At 52.7% G+C, this 15,450-nt stretch overlaps 1 protein-coding gene and 1 long non-coding RNA gene across 3 annotated transcripts; one reads left to right on the forward strand and one right to left on the reverse strand.

Annotated features, from left to right (window-relative positions):
• Positions 1-58: 58 nt before the first annotated feature.
• On the reverse strand, positions 59-12,546 carry TNFRSF1A (TNF receptor superfamily member 1A). Of its 2 annotated transcripts, XM_042991638.1 has the most exons (11): positions 12,201-12,546; positions 4,722-4,875; positions 4,343-4,471; positions 3,990-4,139; positions 3,676-3,754; positions 2,535-2,684; positions 2,093-2,166; positions 1,856-1,966; positions 1,522-1,550; positions 1,074-1,350; positions 59-962 (listed from the first exon to the last, which is right to left on the reverse strand). In XM_042991638.1, exons 1-11 carry the CDS (start codon positions 12,237-12,239, stop codon positions 646-648), a joined length of 1,509 nt encoding a protein of 502 aa, XP_042847572.1. In that variant the 5' UTR covers positions 12,240-12,546; the 3' UTR covers positions 59-645. The 2 variants fall into 2 exon arrangements, with proteins under 2 accessions (XP_042847572.1, XP_042847573.1); XM_042991639.1 differs by lacking the exon at positions 2,535-2,684 and having other exon boundaries at positions 12,201-12,544.
• LOC122240284 lies at positions 1,068-3,555 on the forward strand. The gene is made up of 3 exons (XR_006219762.1): positions 1,068-1,240; positions 1,533-1,987; positions 2,167-3,555. It is a non-coding gene; the product is annotated as an uncharacterized LOC122240284 (long non-coding RNA).
• Positions 12,547-15,450: the final 2,904 nt, after the last annotated feature.

A 15,450-nucleotide genomic window follows, 5' to 3' on the forward strand; every position in this document is an offset into this window, starting at 1 on the left:
TCAGGATCGCAGTCTCTGCCCCAGCCTCCCACACCCACCACTCAGAAGGACCACCCCGTCCAGGAGCAGAGCTTTAATTCCAGAGTTTTAGTGTATTTACAAAAGTCCACAGCTCCAGCTCCAGCTGGCCGCCCCATTGTTCTGTGCCTGCCCCTGCCTTCGGACAGGTCAGCTCACCCTGTGCTTGTCCAGGCAGGGGGCAGAGGCGTGCCCAGTTTCTATTAGTGTAACATAATTGATAAAAAAGATTGCTTATCTACTGTGACCACGGCCCAGGGATCACCCAGAGGCCCCGAAGCTGCGTTGCTGGGTTTTCCAAACCCAAAGTGGGTGATGAGGCATGGCGCCCCTCATCTCTACAACCGCAAGCTGGGGCTCCTGGCACACTCAGCCTCTCTCAGGATCACACGCACACATCTGTCACACACACAAGGCTGACCCTCCGGCAGTGTTCCGAAAACGGAGAAAATTCTGTGTACACTGAGGGAGTAGCACCAAGTAGGTGGCTGCCAGCTCCTGCCTGCCCCTTCGTGTCCCTTGTCCAGAAAGAGAGGATCCGGAGGGCACCTCGCACCGTCCTTCTGGGCCGCCCCGCCTGTAGGCAGCGGTCCTCAGAGCAGGCCCCTCACGGGGCGGGGCGTGGCCTCACCGGAGGAGGCGGGGCGCGGGCGACAGGGAGGCGGGGGCGCACAGCGCCTCCTCGATGTCCTCCAGGCAGCCAAGCAGGTCCATTTCGCGGAGCACGCGGCCCAGCAGCTCCAGCGTGGCTTCGCGTCGTGGCGTGCGTCGCCGCCAGGCCGCCAGCATGCTGTAGTGCGCCTCGCGCAGGCAGCGCCCGTTCTGCAGCTCCAGCCGCTCGATCTCGTGCTCGCTCAGCCCCAGCCGCCGCACGAACTCCTTCCAGCGCGACGGGGGCACGCCGTCCACCACCGCGTACAGCGTCGCCGGGTCAGCGGGATCCGCTGCGAGGAAGCCCGGCCGTTAGCCTCTGGCCGCGGAGGTGGCCCCGCCCGTCCCTTCGCGCGCACGCGCCCTCCAGGAGCTCCACCCACCTGCCCCTGCAAGGAGCTCACCTTCTGGGCGTTGAGTGTGGGTGCTGTCCTCCCACTTCTGAACTGGGGTGGAGATGGGGCTGGAGGCTGGAGCCGCGGAGAGGATGGGGCCAGCCCCCTGGTAGGGTGGAGCCATCTCTCTGGAGACGGATGCAGCCCTCAAATTAGCCCAGTCACTATGAGTGAAGGTGGGGCTGGGAGTGAAGGTGGGGCTGGGGGTGAAGGTGGGGCTGGGGGTGAAGGTGGGGCTGGGGATGGGACTGAAGCCTGGACCTGTGGCCAGGGGCTGAGGCTCTCCCTGAAAGAGAGAAGGCACAGCGTTAGTGGAGGAGAGGACAAACAGCCCGAACCTTCTTTATTTCTGGAGGCGGGTTGGAATTAGGGGTGACCGAGGGTCATTTAGGTATTACAAGATTGTAATGGACAATCAGCGGGAAAGACTGGGGGTAGGTTCCTGGTTTCATCTTACCTCTTTTGTAGGTGTTGATTTCCCACAAACTGAGAAAAAAGAAACCAAGCGTCACAAATTTCACTTCCTCTCTCAGCCCTGGCGCCCATACCGGGGCTGGCCCTGGGGACTTGTGGTGACATGCTTCAGGGCCAAAGTGGCCCCAGGGACAAGAGACCTACTGATGCATTGTGACCTCTCACCAAGCCATCAGGGCCACCTCCTGCCAACGGGGTCCTCAGCAGCAAGCTAAGGGGACACTCCTCATTTCCCTCCATGCTGATCCCTCTCACCCACTCAACCCCCTCCCACATCCCCCAGCAGCAAGCTTTCCCCTCCCAAGGGCCCCACTCACCAATGGAGAAGAGCTTGGACTTCCGCCGTTGGTAGCGGCACATTAAACCAATGGAGAAGGATAAAACGCAAATGCCGAAGAAGATCACGAGAGGCAGCAGCACTGTGGTGCCTGGAGGCGAGGCAGATTGTGGTGAGAGGAGAAGGGAAGCAGGAAGGGCAGGGCTGGCTGGGTAGGTGGAGGGGCGAGGATTAGGAGAGGGCAGGTGAGCATGGGAAGCAGGTTATTTCTCCTCACCTGGGTCCTGAGGGTCCTTAACAGTTTCCACGATGGGTACGCACAACTTCGTACACTCTGTGTTTTTCTTACAGCTGAAAGAAGAGATCGCACAGGTACGTAGGGGCCCTCCCACAAGAGGAAGACAGGGGAAAAAGGAAAAAGAAGAAAACTCCACACTGTTGGAAATTTCTTTGCTTTCCAAACATTTTAGCTATCTCTTGAAATAATGGAAATTAAACCTCTCCTGACTCAGAGGAATGAAACGCAAGCCAATCACAAAATCATTTCCTTTTAGAATTGGAAGTCATCTCAAAGAGGCTGTGTAGAAAGAACTAATTCAAAGCAGTAAGGGGCAGGGTGTGAATTCCAGTCCATTCGTTGGCTGGCACTGTGACTCCAAGCAAGTCATTTAACCTGTAAGCCTCAGTTTGCTCATCAGTAAAGTAAGACTCTTACCCACCTGTCAGAATTGAGAAGTGAGATCATTATGCCTGGCATATAGGAAGCACTCCATAAATGGTGGCTGTCACTGAACTGTTGTGAGAATCCCATGGCAAAGAGAGGTTGGAGAGCTTTTTCTTGAGATGACATTGCTAGTGACAATCCCTGACTTTGTGGAAAGAGGGGTCAAACATGCATGTGAAAATTTTAAAAAGACTTATTTTGGGGGGCAGCCAGAGAACACTCTAGAACAAGAACATCTTTCCCCCGCTGGAAGCTGTCACTGGGCAGCAGGAGTAATGAGAACTCCATGGGGGGCTAGAAGGAACTTGGGAAGGTCAATGCTCCGCAGGAAGAGGCGACCTCACAAACTCACAGTGAGAACCACATGGAATGAATGTAAAAGCTCTTTGAAGGAGAAAAGACACTTAGTAGAAAAAGAAAACAAATAGTTTGGTGTTACTTTATAGCTGTACAGCTTTGCCAAGTGGATGTCATTATCCTTACTTTAAAGGTAAGAAAACTAAGGTTCAGAGATGTTAAGTAACTTGCCCAAGGTCACACATAAGTGGCTAGGCTGAGATTTGAACTTGTAGAGCCCTCAGAGTTCCTTCTTTGCAAGCAAGTATGCAAGAACAGACCCTGTGGAGCCAAAAGACGTGAGGAGGCCTGAACAGAGACTGGGGAAGAAATACCATACTGCCTCAAAGATGCCATCACTAAAAAGCACCATCGTTTACATACTACAAACACACACAGAGCTGCCAGTTAAACCATGATACATCATCAATTGTAAGATGCAGTCTGATTTCAGAGACATGAAAATGTGCATCCTAGAATCCATGAACTATATGTAGTAGACCCTGTCACCCCAAAATCCAAATGTCGAAGTTCAAAGAACTGCAAGTCCGTGGAGTATGAGCCTCTATTCCCAAAGACTTCTTCAGATTTTAGGAACAATTCTGGCGGGGGGTCGGGAGGGCAGGAAGAAGGACTGTCTGGTGTTTTGACACCAAGAGTCAACCAGTCAGTAAGAACCAGAGCATCCTGGGCTGTTTCTCTTGCCCTGCTGGTGGCTCTCACCTGCAGTCACCCCATTCGCCGCCCCACCCCAAGCTCCCTCACCCGATCCAGTGCCCAGCAGCCAGGGAGATACTCACTTAACACAAGAGACGCATTCATTCCCTCTTAGAAAGAACCCCGCGTGGCAGGTGCATACAGTATTCTGTGTCTCCTTGCCTGTGGGGAGAGATACAATCCAGCTGGAGGAGGGGCACCCTGCACCAAGGACCACAGGGAAAGCTAGGAGGGGCAGGGGGCAGATGGCCAGAATGGCCCCACAGACTTCGGGAATGGGAAGGAGAGGAAGTGTGGGGTCAGGGGGCTGGGGTACAGAAAGGCAGAGGCCTTTCTCCTGAGACAGGGCCCACCCTGGGGCGGGGAGTGGGGCCGGGCTATGGAGAGCTGTGCTCACAGGAGATCTGCACCGTGCCGTTGAGGCAGAGGCTGCAGTTTAGGCACTGGAAATGGGTTTCACTCCAGTAATACCGGTACTGGTTCTTCCTGCAGCCACACACGGTGTCCCGGTACACTGTGCAAGGAGATATCTCCACCTGGTACATTTCTGGAGGGGGAAGGAGACAGGGTGTGAGCACAACCCCCCCCCCCCACCGTGTGTGTCTTTCTCTGTATACACGCCCACACCCCTGCACTCAATTATGCATGCACATTCCTGTGTTTGCCCTCACACACAGACAGGCGAGCCCACTGCTCTAACACATCCGCCTGACGTTCCATTTAGAGCCCTCGCCACCTCCTGAGACTCACCTTTTCGGCATTTGGAGCAGCTAAGGCACTGTCTGAGGTAGTTCTCTGAAGCAGTAAATGTGCCGTTTTCACATTCTCTGCAGTCCGTGTCCAGCCCTGGGCCGGCACAGTCATTGTACAGGTAGGTCCCTGTGATGGGGGATCAGTTAGGTTGCAGTGGGAGCTCAAGGAAGGAGCCCTATGCTAGAGAGAATAGCCAGGGCCACCCCTCTGAAGTCTGTAAGAGAGGAAAGAAGGGAGAAAATCCCAGCCCAGAAGAGGCAGCAAAGTTAGGAGCCTGGAGGTCAGAGATCCCCAAGTTCTAGAATATCTGGAAAAAAGCAAAGGAAGAAGCAGGACCCTGTAACTGAGGTGATTCACTGTTCCCACTTTCTCCTACCTTTGTGGCACTTCGTACAGCAAATGGAATTATCTTGAGGGTGAATATATTTTCCTTGGGGACACGGAATAGCTCTCTTCTCCCGGTCCCTGAGGTGAGGGACCAGTCCAGTAACCCTTAATGGGTATATTTCCACCAACAGAGCCAGAAGCACCTGGGGAAGAATCAGACAGAGGAGATCCTATCAGGAGAGGGAGGGTGGGAACCCTAGAGGTAGCAAGTTCAAAGCCTTCCCAGCTCAAGTCCTTTCTCAGTGGAACATTGCCCCCGGGCCATTCCTGCTCACACTGGATATCCTTCCTCTAAGCTTAGACAGCTGGCCCCATGTGATCTAGTGCTTAATTCTTCTCTAGTTGTTCTGTGTACTAATTTTTTTGTCCCTCCGAGTTAAGACTAGCAGACCCCAGGCCTGGACTATATTTTATCCTTATTTCCCCATAGCACTTAACAGTGCTGGACACAGGGCGGGTGTTTAAGGAATGTTTTTTTTTTTGATTGGGAACTGATTACCTCAATTGGGGCCCTTACTTCCAACAAGGAGCCTTAAGGATATTAAAGTGGTGTTCCTCCTTCTGGGTGCTATGTTCACAGTGTGTTCACTTTGTAAACATCCACAGAGGTGAGCAGTTAGGATCTGTGCACTTTCCTGGATTGCGTAATTCCAGTAGAAAGGGTATGTTTATAAAATCAGATTGGAGGGGGCACCTGGGTGGCTCAGTTGGTTAAAAGCGTCCAACTAGACTCTTGGTTTCGGCTCATGATTTCACGGTTCATGCCCCATATCTGCTTTGCACTGACAGCAATGGAGCCCGCTTAGCTGGGATTCTCTCTTCCTCTCTCTCTGCCCCTCCCCTATTTGCGCTCTCTCTCTCTCTCTTTCAAAATAAACAAATAAATAAATAAACAAATAAATAAATAAAACTTTAAAAATAAATAAAATCAGATTGGAGTGGAAGTAAGTGATGTTTCTGTGGGCACCATTTGTAGGGAGTGGGCAAAAGGAAGAGTTTCTTCATAAATCTGTATCAAAACCTCACTCAGGATTCTGCCCTCAGACCTCATGCTGCATCCACTAAATCTGCACAAATACCCCAGGTTGGCCAGGGCAAACGGGGAGGGCAGTGAAAGGGAAAGCTTCAGGGTGGGAATGAGGTAGGAGATTGACAAAGTTTAGGTCCAGGCAGGATTGGAAAAAGGCATGTAGGTTACATACAACATGTATGTATCCAGAGGCTGGTGATCGGGCTCAGGTGACCATCAAGTCAGGAGCTGAGGATGGGCCGGAGTCCTGATGCCCTTTGCACACAGGGGCATTCTGAGAGGCACCTTTTACAGCCTCAGGGCAAGCCCTCAGCAGCTGAATCACTTGCCCAGTTCTGGCTTCAGAGCCAGGGACAGCAAAGCCAGGAGTCAGTGTTGAGCTCCAGCCTAGACTTTTTTCCTTGATCTCTTAATCAGCCTCTTTCTGGCTTTCCCTGGGTCTTGATTTTCTTTTTTTTCCCTCTGCTATAAGAGCTGCTTTATGTAAAGATAAGAGGATGTCCTCAAAGTGTGTTAAAATTGGAGAAAAACAGACTAATCTGATCACAGAAACCCCAGTCCGAGACAGGACAGCACAGCAGCCCACAGACCGGTAGGCAGGCAGGCAGGTCGTGCTTGCCCTGAGTCACCCTCTGGGAGACACTGCAGCCTGGAAGCTGGAGCCTCAGCCACAATCAGAAGCCACACTGAGAAATAGAGCAGCGGCCAAGGCACGGCTGCGCTCCCCTACTCAGAGAGCAGTCCCCTCCCTGAGCCACTGGACCATGCCGTCTCCCCTGAACAAGACTGGGGCGTCCAGGGCCACAGGAATAATTCAGGGTGGTTATGGGAAGAACTTCCCAATCCTGAAATTGTGGTTCCTTTCCCCGAAGAGCTCTCAGGACCCAAGGTTACTGGCACTTGAAATTCCATGCAGGGCCCCCTCCTGCAGGAGCAAAGCCAACCGGCAGAGACAAAGTCAGGAAGAAAAACTGGGGGCTCCAGTTCTGCCCCCCCCACCCCCCACAGCATTGGTGGGGAGCCTTTCAGGGACCACAGGCCTGTGAGGAGTAAGCTTCCAAGGAAGGACGGAGGGAGGGAGGGAGAGAGGCTTTCTCAAGCCTAGCATCCCCCTGCGTCTCCAGCACTTTGGGGGTTAAGTCAGATCCGGGAAAGAGAAATCTTTTCCCAGCAACTCCGCCCAGTGACTCAGGCCAGGGAGGGAGGGCATCTAGGGGAAGGGAGATAGAACCAGCAGCTTCCCCAGCTCCTCAAGGGTCATGAGTCAGCACGAAGGCTGAAGGGACCAGCCAGCAATGAGAACCCCATCTGAGCCCTTTGTCCTGTGGGCCAGGCTCTCCTTCCAACCCCCACTCGGAGCACACTTCCTCCCCCCGCCACCCTCCCCTTCAAAAGAGTCGGCAACAGACCCCTGTCCCACTTGGCCCGCATATTTCGGGAAATGGCCCCCTCTCCCAATCCATCCCAAAGGGAAGTCTCCTCAACCCCTGGCTTCCTCCCAGCGGGTCACTACCCACCCCCACTGAGGGGCCACTCAGCTCTTTCTCCGCCCCTCAGCATCCTTCCTTTAGACCAGGCCCCACCCGGGCTCCTCCTCCCCATCCAACCAGTCCCCAGCCGACCAGCCCTTTCCCTGGATTCTCCCAGGAGGCCCCTGACACCCCCCAGTTCCAAAAGGAAGTAAACTAAGGCTGCCCTCCCACCCGGGGTTCACTGCATTCCCACAGCCTGACTGATTCTGGCCAGTTGGATTGGGTTTGGGGACCTCCCTGGGGTCCCCAAACAATCCTTAGGAAATAAGGCCAGTTCTGAGTTTCCACAGCCCCTCCCTGCAAGTCTACTGGCAGCACAGGAAAAACTCCAGAGCCCTGAACGCCCACTTCCAGGAGTAAGGAGGCAGGCAAGAAGGGATGTAAGACAGCCAGCCAGCACTATTTCCCAGGTCTTTCATAGTCCCCAGCAGTGCCCCAGCCAGTCTGCTCTTGACCCCTCCTAGCCAGGGCCTCAGGCCCCCACCAGTCGGCACCAGCTGGCTCTGGGGAGCGTGTCCTTCTTAGCAGCTGCACCTTGCAGCTGAATTAGGAGGTGAGCTCTGAGAGCAAAGACCCTAGCCAGCCTGCACCTGTCGCCTGGAGCAGGGGAAGGGCAGGAAGCTGGGAGGTGCCTGGGGAGAGACAGTTGAGGGGGTGGCCCAGCACCCCTCCAACTCCCCCACAACTTCCGCTTGGGGAGACTTTAAAGTGAGACTTCCTGTACCAGGGCTGCAGAAGGGGCGGAGAGGATGAGAGCAGAGCGACCCTGTGGTCTAACCCTGACCCGGCACCTCATGACCTAGCTGTGCCCTTCCCCTGCATTAACTTGTTCACAAAATTAAAATGTGTTTGTTCTTTTAATGTCAATCTTCGGGGAGCTTATGACAGCTTCTCCTCCAAGAGCTCGGTTGAGATCCCACCTCCCTCTGCTGAAGCCCTCCATTAATGCCACTTCCTCCTCTTGAGCTCATTAGATGCCCAGCCCCCTGTGAAGTCCAATAACAGGAATTAACTATATCTACTTTGGGATCTTATTATACTATAATTATCCTGAGCGTGTAGATATGATCTCCCCGAAAGGACCATAAACTCTTATGAGATGAGCGATCAGAAAGAGTGTGTGTGGTCAGAGATAGTGTCTTATGGTCCTGGGTATCTTCTCAGCCCCCAAAACCAAAGGAGCAGAATAATCATTGATTGGCCAATCTAACGACTCATCTGTCTTCCACTCCAGTCAAAGCCAGTGATTCCCAGAGAGGGAAATAGAAGAGTCAGGGCTCCCATGAAGGAACATACTCATCGCCAGGGGAGAGTGGTCAAACTATGCCCACCCCTTCCCACACACATGCACACACACGCACACTCCCTTTTGAGTATCACTGGTGAATGATCCGAAGGCAGATAAGAGTTTGAGAAGCCCTGCTCTAGTCTGTTAGGTACGCACTTCATTTAGCTGTTCCCGGACCCTCAACATGCCCCAAACCCAGTTCATCAACCTCTTGGTCTAGACAAATGTCACACCACCAACTTCTCAGCACCCACAGTGTGAGAGCTTTGCCACCCTTCTCTCCTCAAGGTCCCCCGTCCCGATCCTGCGGCCATCCAGCCTGTCAGTTCATCTCGCCAGTCCGTCTTCCGTGATCTCTCAGTCCTGTCCATAACCATGGGTTGCCTCACGCTCGCATTACTGCAACTGTCTTCCAGCTGATGGCCCAGCCACCAGCCTCTTTCCTGCTCCAATCCATCCTACGCACTTTATCTGTGTTCATGCTTCAACTTGCACCCACATGTGTGGGAATCTTCTTCTCCAGAACCTGACCTTGAACATCAGTTCCACACAAGTCACTCCTTCCCTGTGTGAGTACTTGCAGAGGTACCTCACTGCTATTCTGAACACACTCTCAGCTGCCATGGGTCTTTCAGAGAACTGCTTCTGAATGAATGAATGAATGAATGAATTCCTCGAATTCCTCTACTTGGGACTACATTCAAAGTCTCTCTTCATCCCCGTCCCCACTCCCTCCAATTTTCTCATTCTCACATCTTCTTGTTCCTCAACATGGTCCTTCCATCTCCAGTCAAGGTGTTCAGCTTCCTGCCACCACCATCCCCAACACAATATCCCACCTCTCCATTCCCCTACTCTCCCTCAAACCAGTCTCCCTTCTTTCTAGCCACGCTGCCAGTCAGTGACTTTGAATCTCAACTCCAAATCCACTTTTCTATGAGGCTTTCCCTTCCTCATTCCATCTTACCAATGCCTGTTCCTCGAGTCATTCCATAGAGTTAGGGAGCATCACATGGGCACCAGGTCCCATATAGCTGCTAGGGACCTAGTGAATTCACGCCACTCATGCTATCAAGCTCTCAGCCAGGTCAGAGACAATCCATTCATTGTAGGCTCTGCAGTCTATGCAGGAGGGGTTCCTGGGGCAGAGACACCAGACATGAGGCCAGCTAAGCAAGAAAAAGCAGCTGGATGATGCTCATTCCCTTCCCTGGTCCTGCCTCCCATCCGTGTCCCAGGGCACCACATCAAAACGCTTTTGTGGATATTCTCCCCAGACTGTTCTGAGCTCATTTTTTTGCTGTAAGCCATCTTGGCTCCCAGACTGCAAGCTCTTTGAGAACAGCAAAATCCTAGGAGCTTTGCCACACTCTCTCCTGTATTCTTCTCCACTACCTCCCACACACACACCCACACGTATACTCTGGTGCATTGGGTATTGCCCAGTGACTGGTGAGCAGTTGAAAACAGCTCAGGCCTTTCATTCCTTCTCTTTCCCCTCCAGCTCCAAGCTGAATTTGGGTCCCTTCACAGCCAACCTCCCACCTGCCATCTTCCGCCCCTGCCACCAGGCACTTCCCTTTATCTCTTCAGGCCTCCTCTGTCTTCCAAGCACAGGAGCCACCGAGTAATCCCTACTATACTAACAAAACAAATCTAACGCTTACTGAGTGCTTTCTATTTGCTAGACCTTATTCTTCTACTAGAATGTAGACTCCATGGGGGCAGAGATTTCGTTCACTGCTGTCACCCCAGCACTTAAAATAATGTCTAGCACAGACCCAGCACTTAATACTTTGAAGATCTAACACGCAGTAGACCCTTGAACAATGCAGAGATTAGGAGCATCGGCACCCCCCCACTTAATCACAGATCCATGTATAACTTTTGACTCCCCCCAAAACTTAATAGCCTACTGTTTACTGGAAGCCTTACCGATAACATCAACAATTGATGAACACATACTTTGTGTGTTACGTGTATTATATGCTGCGTCCTTACAAGAAAGTAAGCTAGAGAAAAGGAAATGTTAGTAAGAAAATTAGAAAAAGAAAATATGTTTACAGTACTGTATTTAATGGGAAAGAAATCCACATATAAGTGGACGTGCACAGTTCAAACCCATGTTTGTTCAAGGGTCAACTGTGTGTCAATCTATTTAATCTTCAAAACACCATTAGAAAGTAGTGATCGTTATATCCATTTTAGAGATAAAGAAACTAAGACATGAAAGGTTACATAGCCTGCTCAAGTTCGGGCAGCTAGTCTGTGAGGGAGCCAGGATTTGAATCCAAGTGATGTACCCCCAAAGAGAGAAGAGAAGACAAGGCAGTCGGATGGGGGCTGAGGGAGCCTGGGAGAAGGACAGGCTTGAGAGAAGTCAAGAGACAGGCTGGGGAGACAGGAGGTGAGACAGTCAGAAAAACAGTAAGAACTCAGGTTGAGAGAGAGGTGCTGCACGGGGAATCACGGTCTGGAGATGTGGACTCCCAGCAGAAAAGAGAGGGAGAGGGAGGCACCAGAGAGAAAAAGGTTCAGAAAGGAGACTTCTAGGGAAACTGACAGAAAAGGAAGAAATGATTAGGAGAGACAGGACAAGACCCAGAGGAGAGGACAGTGGGGAAGATGGGGGCCAGAGACAGGCAGGGACCCAGGAGAAACTGGCCAACCACAGGCCAGGAAAATCCGCCCTACTAGGTGGGGGGCTCCCGGTATCGCACAGGCTGACTCCAGGACATGCAGGGAGATGGAGCATACATTGAAACAAGGCTGAGGCACAAGAAAGGGACATTTTCCAGTGACGAAAACAACTTTCTACTAACTTCCCCAAACTGATCTGTGGAAGAAGAAACGAAGAGATTGTTGTTTGGGTCTGTGGGGAGGGGGCTGAAGGCTGGCCACAGGGTCGGGGACCAGGTGGAGGCGCTGGCAGCTGTCTAGAGTCAGTCCAACGGAGGGCACCAGCCTAGAAGCTGAGCCAGAAGCAGAGAGTGGGGAATGCCAGCAGGTGGGCGTCCTGGCCCTGGGGGGCTCTCCACTGCCCTGTCCCTATCCGGTTCCCACTCCACTCCCAAATACCCCCTCTCCACACGGGCACACACACACAGCATCCCAAACTTACCCACCAGCCCATCTCCATTCCCGGACTCAGTTTCCCCCTTCACTAGCATCCAACTCCTACACCCTGCCAAGGTTTGTTCAGCCAGGGCCCACGGGCAGCCTCACCTCTCCCACCCCACACACACCGGCTGGCCAGCTGACCCGAGGACAGAACTCTGAATCATCTGGACTCCGAGAGGACGAAACGTCCTTCTTCCACTCCTTTCCTTACCCTTCCGAAATGCGCCCCGCCTCCTGGGATCACCTGCCCCCACATTCCCGGCCACCCCAAAGCCCAGCAAATTTCCTTGGCTGTCCTCGGGTTCCCTTTCACCCTCGGCCTTGCCTCCGACTCAGAGCAGACCTCAGAATGGGAAACCCGAACTCTGGCCGAGTTTGAAGCTGGGCCACGCCGGCCGAAGGTCGGGGCCCGGGGCGAGGGCCCACTCCGGCGGGGCGGCGCCCTTCCCCCCCCCCTCCCCCGCCCCCAGCCCACTAGGCCCTCGTCCCGGGTCTTACCAGTGGCTGCAGCAGGCCAGGCACGGTGGGGAGGCCCATGTCCGGCCAGTTGTGGCTTCTCACTCCCCCATCAGGGCTCAGGCAGTGGCGGCGGCGGCGGCGGCGACCGGAGTCCGGGATGCGCGGGGTCGGGAGGTCCCAAGAAGAGCCCGCGCCCCGGGGAGGGAAGCTGAGCGGGATAGGGTTGGGGTGAAGGTCACCGCCTGATCCCAGGGACCTCACACCCCGAAGGCCAGAGCCGGAGCCCGAGTCCAGAGAACTGGGAGAAAACTAAAGCAGAAAGGAGAGTGGAGGTAGAAGGGAAGGGAGAGTGGCAGATGGGGTGTTGCAACTTCGGGACAGGAAGAGCCTGGGGGAGGAGACAGGAGGAGGCGGGAGGAGGGGGCGAAGGTCTTTAACCCTTCGTAGCTCAGTCAGAGGCGCCAGAGTCCCGGATCCAGCAGCCTGGTGCCCGCAACCCACCAATCGGACCCCTCCCGACCCCCCCCCCCCCCACGGCGCGATAAGCCCCTCCCTCCTCACCCAGTCACCCGGCCTTCCCCACGTGAACAGCACTGGAACGATTCAGGGCTTTGGAGTCAAAATCACTGGGTTTCAGTTCAGAATCCTCTGCCTTTGAGCTGGGTGGTCTGGGACAAATAACCAACACTCTATGGGTCTGTTTTCCAGTTTGTGAAATGGAGAGAGAGCACCTAGCTCATGGGGTTACTGTAAGGAATGACTGAGACAGGACAGGTAAGCATCTGATCCATGACAGGTACTCGGTGTTCCTTAAGAACTCTTCCCTTAGCCCCAGAGTTCTCCACCGACACCCCAAATCTCTTGCTTTCTTGGGAATTTACCCCTCCGACCCAAACTCAAACTTGGAGTAAACCCAAACCCTAGTTTTCTGCCCTCACTGGGGCCCTGATACCCACCCACCCCACCCACCCCCACCCCCAATCTGGTGCTCATTCACTCTCTGCGGGGCTGGGACCCCCCAGGCGCTGGTGTGGCTCTGCCGCAAAAAAAAAAAAAAAAACAACGAACGCAAAATCTCCACCAAGCCTCCTTTATTGACAGTAACAATGCCTAGCCCGCCTACATGGGAAAAATGCTGTCATGAGGCTTGATGAGATTCGTGAAAATCACAGATACCTGGATCAGGTATTACCAGTATATTCTCAGTGCCCCCTTTCCCAAATACTCTGATACATCAATCCAAATTGACCTTAGACATAATCTGCTGCAGCACCTTGTTTTATAGATTAATCGTGTGATTCTTTTTTTTATTTAAAATTTTTTTATGTTTAATTTTGAGAGAGAGACAGAGAGCTAGTGGGGGAGAGGCAGAGAGAGAGGGAGACACAGAATCCGAAGCAGACTCCAGGCTCCGAGCTGTCAGCACAGAGCCCGACACAGGGCTCAAACTCACAAACGGTGAGATCATGACCTGAGGCGAAGTCTCAGAGAAAACCGAGGCCCGGGGACACACAAGGCATGTTCTCTGCACCGCCAGCTGAAACCCCTGAGCCCCAACTTCAGTCCAAGGGCCCATTTTGCTATGATAGACACACTGCCACTTTTCTATCCGTCCCCTTGAGTCAGACACCACACTCTGACTCTGGGTATTTCATGCCACCCCCATTTGTGCAGGGTCTCTCCCAGATGAATCCCACAACAAGGCTACAACGTTCACCCAAATATCCTATAGGCACAATGACCTTCACTATACACCATCCAGGCCCAAGGTCCTCCATCTACTGAGGTTGCTAGAAACGCAGGGAGACTGGAGGGTGAGGTCCTAGGTCTTTGTGACTTGGAATCAGAGCTCCTGGTTCCCTCTCCCCTTGATCTTCCAGCTGACCCCACACCTTAGACTCCACACTCCCTGGCTCTCCCTGGCCTCCCCTCTTTGATCCCAAGAGTAGGGCATCTGTAGATGACAGTGGAGCTCAGATGCCTCCCACCTCTCTCCGGCTGACTTCACTCCACCCCATCCTCCAGCTTCTGAAGAAAGAAGTGCTTACCATATATGAAGCATTCAGTAAGCGGTAGCAATGTTAAGAGTTGCACAATTCGTCGCGCCTGAGTGGCTCAGTCCGTCAAACACTGATTTCAGCTCAGGTCATGATTTCACGGTTTGTGAGTTCGAGCCCCATGTTGGGCTCTGTGCTGACAGCTCAGAGCCTGGAGCCTGCTTCACATTCTGTGTCTCCCTCTCTCTCTGCCTCTCCCCTGCTAGCTCTCTGTCTCTCCCTCAAAAATAAACACAAAAATTTTTTAATAAAAAAAAAGAGTTGCACAATTAATAGTATTCACAATTAATAACTTTAATGTCCTAATTTTTAGTGTTACAAGGAATTTTTAATAGTCTGTGTCAATTGTCAAAGCCATTATATGTAGCCTGGTGCAAAAAGAGAGTTTCTTTAATTGTTTAGGATAAATGTGTATTTACTTTAAATTTTGAAAAATATATTAATTTGTTCAATAAATTCTGGTTTGGGGAACCTGGGTGGCTCAGTCGGTGCAGCAACTGACTTCGGCTCAGGTCATGATCTCATGGCTTGTGAGTTAGAGCCCCGATGGCCCTGTGTTGGCCTCTGTGCTGACAGCTCAGAGCCTGAAGCCTGCTTCAGATTCTGTGTCTTCCTCTCTCTCTCTGCCCCTCCCCTGCTCGCTCTCTGTCTTTCTCTGTCTCTCAAAAATAAATAAATGTTGAAACAAATGGTGAGGGATGGATGCTTGTAAGAATATGAAGGGCTGGGGTGCCTGGCTGGCTCGGTAGGAAGAGGATGCAAATCTTGATCTCCAGGTCAGGAGTTCAAGTCCTACCTTGGGTATAGAGATTACTACAAAAATAAATAAAAACTTAAAAAAAAAAAGGATTATGAAAGGCTAACTAATCTCATGGAGGAGGTGAGAATGTAGCCATAATTCTTCCAGGGCAAAAAAGAAACAATGGAGGGAGAGAATGGAGAGATGGGGAAATAGCAGAGGGGCGACTAGGGGATGATGGAATTGGCCGTTATGGCTTGTAGAGCAATGGATGAAGACAGAAGAGCAGAGACCCCTCCCCATCACATGTTGCACACGCCCCCACAGCAGCACAGAGTGATTGCAAAGGCACTGGATTCCAAGTCAAAGTGACGTGGGTTCTAGCCCCAGCCCTGCCATCCGACTCCATGTGTGGCACGGAGACATGGTGGGTCATAGCAGGAGACCTGGCTCCAAGCTGGGTCTGTAAGAATCATGAACTTGGGCAAGTCAC

This window comes from Panthera tigris, chromosome B4 (genome assembly GCF_018350195.1).
Source record: "Panthera tigris isolate Pti1 chromosome B4, P.tigris_Pti1_mat1.1, whole genome shotgun sequence".
NCBI classification, from domain to species: domain Eukaryota; kingdom Metazoa; phylum Chordata; class Mammalia; order Carnivora; family Felidae; genus Panthera; species Panthera tigris.

Excerpts from the sequence above, each read along its gene's own strand:
- TNFRSF1A (XM_042991638.1), bottom strand. The coding sequence starts at position 12,239 with ATGGGCCTCCCCACCGTGCCTGGCCTGCTGCAGCCACTG. Across the intron at positions 2,167-2,534 it reads TCACTTCTCAATTCTGACAG|CTGTAAGAAAAACACAGAGT; the intron begins GTGGGTAAGAGT and ends CTCTTCTTTCAG. Across the intron at positions 1,351-1,521 it reads AATCAACACCTACAAAAGAG|GGAGAGCCTCAGCCCCTGGC; the intron begins GTAAGATGAAAC and ends TCTCTCTTTCAG.